General features: G+C 31.4%; 1 protein-coding gene across 1 annotated transcript; it reads right to left on the reverse strand.

Moving 5' to 3' along the window:
* Window positions 1-605: 605 nt before the first annotated feature.
* LOC105330731 (26S proteasome non-ATPase regulatory subunit 5) lies at window positions 606-6876 on the reverse strand. The gene is made up of 8 exons (XM_011432626.4): window positions 6685-6876; window positions 3212-3356; window positions 2736-2865; window positions 2520-2623; window positions 2074-2326; window positions 1769-1957; window positions 1454-1563; window positions 606-1085 (listed from the first exon to the last, which is right to left on the reverse strand). Exons 1-8 carry the CDS (start codon window positions 6858-6860, stop codon window positions 690-692), a joined length of 1503 nt encoding a protein of 500 aa, XP_011430928.3. The 5' UTR covers window positions 6861-6876; the 3' UTR covers window positions 606-689.
* Window positions 6877-7017: the final 141 nt, after the last annotated feature.

Here is a 7017-nt window from a genome sequence, read left to right on the forward strand (position 1 = left end):
TTAATCTTAAAGGGACTTGGACACGATTTGACTTAAAATTTTCAAATTTTATTTTTCCATTTTCATTGTTTATACTGATAAATATAGAAGTTTATAATGCTATGTCAAAATTTGAAAGTCAAATGTCAAGTTATAAGCAAGATATAGAGTTCATAATTCTTTGTTTTGTAAACAAACTTCAAATATTGTCATTTTTTACATGTGTTGTATTGGTTTAAGTTTCAATCAAATGTATCTTTCTTTTGTTGATAATAGTATTTATAAAGATATTGAATTAGTTTAAATTGTTTTTTACATGTCATTTTGTCTTAGAAAGGGTAATTCTCTACATTACATTTTTTGTAAACAACTATAGGACTCGAGCTTTGTTTACATAACTCTGTATCTTGACTTTAACATTCAATATTTTGGTCAATTATTTAAAATGCACCAGTAAACCATTTTATACATAAAAAATAAAAATAAAATTTTTGATCTCAAAATGTGTCCAAGTCCCTTTAACTTTTCAATCTTACATGTAAAACTAAGTATCAATAACAATAATGGACAAAAAATCTTATCAATCTACAATCGAAATTACATTCGAATATTAAACCCAAGAACAGTTCTTTTGAACATGATTTTATTAAGTTACAGAAATATTACTGACATTTTAATCAAAACATATTCAACAGTACACAGTTAATGCATCATTCCCCCTCAAACGCCACCTCTGACTGAGTCTGAACAAAGAAGGGTCCTTGAAGGGCCATTGCCTTCAGCTGAACAATATAAGGCTGTCCGAACACATCCACCGCAGTGGGCGACTCTGCAATGGTTCTTATAACAGTAAACTTGGATTCTTTCGTTTCCTTGGTTTTCTCTGTGCTTCTGTCCAACAGGAATTCCGTAAACCCAGGGTAATTGTTCATAAGAGTCTGTCCCCACGGTTGTAATGCCAGGGATTGTAACACGCAGTGTGCGGAACATCGCAGGTCTGTGAATGGCTGTCTCACCAACGACATCAGTGTCTCAAACGAGTTATTGCTTAGTAAATTAAACCACTTCTCTGTCAGCTTTTGTAATTCATCTGTTTGTTCTGCAATCTGTAAAAATGTTTCAATGTTTCAATTAAATTACACCCAATGCTGCAATTTTATGAGTCAAAAAATATATATGATACATATTTTAAAGAGTTGCATAGAAATATCATACATTTTTGGGGTTAGAAATAGTTGAACAAGAACTCAAGCACACACTCAACCAAATGGGAAGTGTAATTTTTTTAATTACACAGCTATAGAAAATGCTGTTTCACGTCAAACAAATAATATGAACAACCTTAAAATTGAAAATGTATAAATAAGTAACAAAAACCTCCACCTTCCTTCATAATAGAACAAATGCTACAAACCAAAACTTCATTCAGTATCATTATAATTTTGCTAGTTTACCAACTGAAAAGTCATTTTACCTGTAGTTTGGTGATGCTGCAGACAGTGTCCAGGGCCTTTATGCGTAGTTCTGATGGAGCTTCCCGCACCATAGTTCCTATCAACTTCACACCATGAATCATTGTGTTACCTAAAATGTTACAAATTTTACAACAATAATGAATTGATCCATTATCACCTCTTCAATTAAAGGAATATTAACCATTTTTATCTTATCTATAAATCTTATGAAACATATCGCCGTAAGTACATGTCTTAGGTAAACTGTAACCCACGATTTTGAGAATATTCCAAATTAACAATTTTTGATATCGCCATATAAACTCTATACAAACCTAATTTGTCAAGAGCCATTTTCCCCTCCACTGATTCTCCAATAAAACCAACAGTTTGGACAGAAATGCTTTTCTGTGTCAGATCCCTGGAGGATAAACCCTCAAACACAGAGTTCACAAATGTCTTGTTACTGCTGCAAACCTCCTTTGGATGAAAACGAGCAACTCCTCCGAAAAACTTCGTCAACCCTAGATAACAGCAGTTCAATAAACCAATACTGTATTTTTCTTTTTAAATAAAATAAAGCTTTCTGTGAATAAAAAAAAATATTGTCATAAAATTTCAAACCTTACAGTTTCCATACCTGGTAGGAGTAGGTTGCCAAGAGGATTTGAGTCTAGATCACCCATCATGCTCTCTAATTTTCCAACAACGCCTTGCTGATCCAGATACACCAATCCATGGTCCACCATTGTCAGGTCTGACAACATCTCTATGGCGTTCAGCTGAATTAGGACATCATCTTTATGGACCTCATTCAACAGCTGCTGAAGGAGTCCACTGTTGTGTGTGTTCTCCAGGGCCGCCAATGAAAGCTTACAGATTTGGATTAACATCTGAAATTTTTAAGACAATGGTTTAATGAGATCATTATGCTCATTAAACTTATTAAGAAAAAGAACTGAATGAAACATATTAAAAGTACACATCTACCAAAAATTTTGATTTTTTTTTTACCCCTTTAGTCTTTCTTTTTTTTATGATTTATTTGGATTAACCTGGAAATATGTACCATACATGTACACTTACCTCATACACTCTGAACCTGACTGTGTCGCTGATGTTGCTGACCTGTTCCAAACAATGAATCATCTGATTGCTGAACAGAACAGCCAATCCTTGGTGAGTCCTACCTGTATTAATGACAAAAAATACCCTGAATGTTCTTAACTTATGAGTACTGGTGTCACTTTTTAAATTTATTTTATGAATTGAAAGTAGCTGTCCATAAACATGTAAATGTACCTAGATTGATGAGAATTTTGCTGGCCAGATTTGCCACCTGAATTTCATCTGAGAGCAAGCTGGCTGTTTTCTGGAGCACCTCCCTGTGTGGCAATAGTTCATCAATAACCTCTTCTGATGCACTTAACATCTAAAGCATAATAAATCCATAATGCTGCTATGTCTCATTGATTACATTTGAACACTCTCTCTCTCTCTCTCTCTCTCTCTCTCTCTCTCTCTCTCTCTCTCTCTCTCTCTGAATAAAATAAACTTTATCTACAGTAAATATTTTAAAAAAGCAATTTGTAAAATGTTATCATAATCACTATACGGTACATTGTACATGACTCATGACACCAAGAATACATGAAGCTAAAAATACTTTAAAGACATTATTAAAATAAAATTTATTTTCATAAAAGTAATTTGCAAGAATAAAACGGGGGCATACTGCGCACTTCACATCTGCATAAGAAGTTGTTATAACTACTTACCTGCCGCAAACAAAGGCATTTCACCATTACATGAGGATGGTTGAGACCTTTTAATATTTCCTCTCTGTACTTTTGAAAAACAGTTGATGGTCCAGATGCATCAAGTAATTTTTCAAGCACATTGCAGCAAAGTTCAAGCACATCTCTGAAATTTTAGAAATAAAAATGGTTCAATACATGTATATTTGAAAAAATTTGGGGAACCTACATAGGTACAATAAACACCACATTGCCAACTAACACAAAATTTAGACTCACATAATTAACTTGATGATTTAAAAGAACTGACAGGGTTCGACACTCATGATGGACATTAAGTTTAATTCTCCTTAAGGTTCCTCGACACACCAAAATGTTATTTTATGGATCGATAGAGAATCTTTTTTGAAACATGATTCCACAAAACAGAGATCAATATATATTTATCAAATTTGAACCGATCCCGATTGAAAAAAAACTGATCCCGATCAGAATTATTTTAAAATTGAAATTTTACAAATAAACTGCAGTTTTTTTCTAAGTAATTGATATAAATTATAAAGTTAGTAAATGACGAAACCATTTTACAGCTAAACAACCTGAAATTTTTGCAAAATTCTGAATCAGATTCATTCTAACTTTATGTGATTTCGTTCGGGATCAGTTTAATTACAATCGGGATCAGTTCGATTTTAAAATTTTCCATTTTTTCTTTAATTTCACTATTTGGTTTCAATTTCTTGTTGAAATATGATTGTACAGCAATTGTTAAATGCGAGTAACAGTTTATCTGCAGTTTTTATCCATAGATTTAAAAAATATCTACAATCCTTTTTTTGCATTTTCATAAATATTTTTTTTACAAAAATATTTCAAAGTTTATCTGGCCGTTTTTGATATGTATTTATAGATAATTGTATTGTGCATTAATTGATAACAAATTTTTAGCTCTAATATATCTTGTTCACAGCTAAAACGATGTTTCCGGTTTCTATCAAAAAATACAAAAAAATTCATATAAAATAATCAGAGGCCGATATAGGTGTCATTTTTGTATAATCATTTCTCAAAAATGATTCTTCATCGATCCATCAAATAATGCATTGGTGTGTCGAGCCACCTTAAAAAAAATTTCATGCTCTGCAAAGAGTACAAATATCATTACCAAAAGTTTAAATTGCATAGCCTAAACTGCATATAAATGATAAAGAGTGAAATAACAATCAATCTTAATCAACAGAACCTATCCCTGGTTATAATAAATGTAGCACATTTGATTTTCAGATATAATATTTTGGATAGCATATCCCAAATTGAATGTAAATTCAAAGTGCAGTAGATGAAAACTTATTTTGCACAAAAATTTTTCAATCCATATCATCATCATCTTCGCTAGCCAAGGGTTTTTGGTCCATTCCGCTCCCCATAAACCCTTGCCAGATATCATTACAAAAACTTGGGTCATGCAGTGGCGCTATCTCGCGAGCAACTTGAGTTGTGCCCCTTGCATATTTATATTTTAATCGAATGAAGCAACGGGTAAAATACTTAAAATAACAGTCAAATATTCATAACAAACCATTTTTAGGCTGTAAATACCTTTCATCTAAAAATTTAATTCATATTGATGAAGAATTCAACACTTTTTCACCAACGTTTTTTACTCTCTTCCAATTTACCCACCATCTTGACATTTGGAACTTATTTAATGGCCTGAGTTAGAGTTATCTCCCGTATTTCCTTAGATGAACAGAATATATGACAATTTTTCAATGAAAATATACACGTATTCGTAATATCGTTTCTGAGTTTATCCATGCAAATGGGGATATTGTGGAAACATAAACTAAAAAGTCTCCCGTGAGTTAGTGTGAATGTAATTTGATGCGCAAGATTGTAAAATCCAAAAAATCCAGATGATTTCCGGATTTTTCAAAGTAATTTTCGTTGATTGTTACATATAATTAGCAAAGCTTAATTGAGAAAAAATAAAAACAAATTGGTAATCTTCAAGTTCCAAAGATGTTTATAAAATATAACACAAAGGGCAGCACTCTTCTGATTTCTCGGTATTAAAGCCAAAAATTCGAGTCTATTACTTTAATATAGTAGTATAGATGTGTAAAAATATATTTTAAAAACTTTCTAATACAGTCGTTTTACCGGTAACGAATATTTGCCAGTATCGAATAATTTTTAGAAAAAATATTGGTAAAAGACGAAGTTAAGCTTTTAAAAAATCCTAGCTAGGTAATTATAATACAGGAATAAATATTCTATCAGTGTGTGAAGTTGTTTGACATTTGCACAATTATTTACCGAATTGTTTACAAATTAAAAAGGTGACCCAGATATGAGCTGCCAGAAGTGCAAGGCAGAAAAAAACGAAAGTGTGAAAACAATTAGGCCTAACTATGAAAATAAGTTTGTTATTGACCCCTATTTGGTGGATAATTAGTAATTATAATCCATTTAATAAGATAATGCACCATATTATAATTAAATAATAATGGAGCTTTGAATGAAATTATGACTTCAAATAGAACCACGTGCAGTTTTCCTAGTTTCAATTCACTGCGATAGAAGCATTATTTGGCTGGATATATTGATAGATATAAAGGCAAAACAAAAGCAAATGACAATTACTTGTCATCCGTTACTATTATAATAGAGTGTTTTCATGAAAATTCAGTTTCATAAAGTAACGCATATGAAAACTATTAAAGTCCAGTTTCAATTTGACGGGAAAACGGTATGATAAAAATAACGATCATATTATTTGTTTAAATGACATATTCCCACAATTATTTTTCTTTCTTCATTTATAAGTCTATTAACATGTACCTCTAGTACATTTTTGAAATTAATTCGCCTCAAAATATTCGGCCAGAAGTAATAGAGTGCACTTGATTTGATACTGGAAAACGAATTAAAACTAGGAAAATGGAGGGGGTGTTGAAATTACTATCTCCGTAATTCATCCTTTATATTTTCGGAAGTTTGATATTACATTTTAGAAGGACAAAGAAATGTGATTTAAAAAAAAAAAAAAAACATTTGGAATTCCGATAATAATAGTCGCATGCACGACGAAACCACACATATATATATACTGATTCGTTACCGGTAAAACGACTTTACCATCCATGAGGTGATGACTCAATGTAAATCTACATATATGAGCCAAAAGTACCGTGTGTCTATTAATTCTTTCTTCCCTATTGGCTATACCAGTGTAGTTCATTGAATTTCAACAAGACTTATTTTTAAAAGGGTTAAAATTTCTATGTCATTGTTTTTTTTTTTAGAAATGTCAAAGAAGTATATATTGATCAAAGCATATTTAATTAATAACAATTAAGATCTACTCAATATCTTATAAATTATGCCAGCAGTAACATCTTACTTTAGATTATTATATCAATGAAAAGAATGTTGTAAGAATAAAGTGAGAGAAAATGAAAGTTGCTGAATCACAGCTACACTGCACTTACTTATTGTCCGTGCTCAATAACTCAAAGATGACATGAAAAGACAATTCCTGAGTCACATTCCTCAATTCACTTGGAGAGAAAGATGTGAACAAAGTCTTCAAATCGAGTAGAGATTGTTCCCAGTTTGTCGAATTTGGCAAACTCTCTAGCAAGCTAGTCAAATTGAAAGCAGCCATTTTAGCGGGTATTTTACTATATTTTATTTCACGGAACGAAAATTCATATTAAATGCAATTTGAAAAAAATCAAGAAGTTATATCTCTTATAATACTAAATTAATAATATATCAATTAATTCTGTTAATTTGCAAGTTTAAATTCAGATTGAGACAAG

The sequence above is a fragment of the Magallana gigas genome, chromosome 2 (assembly GCF_963853765.1).
Source record: "Magallana gigas chromosome 2, xbMagGiga1.1, whole genome shotgun sequence".
Classification (NCBI taxonomy): Eukaryota; Metazoa; Mollusca; class Bivalvia; order Ostreida; family Ostreidae; genus Magallana; species Magallana gigas.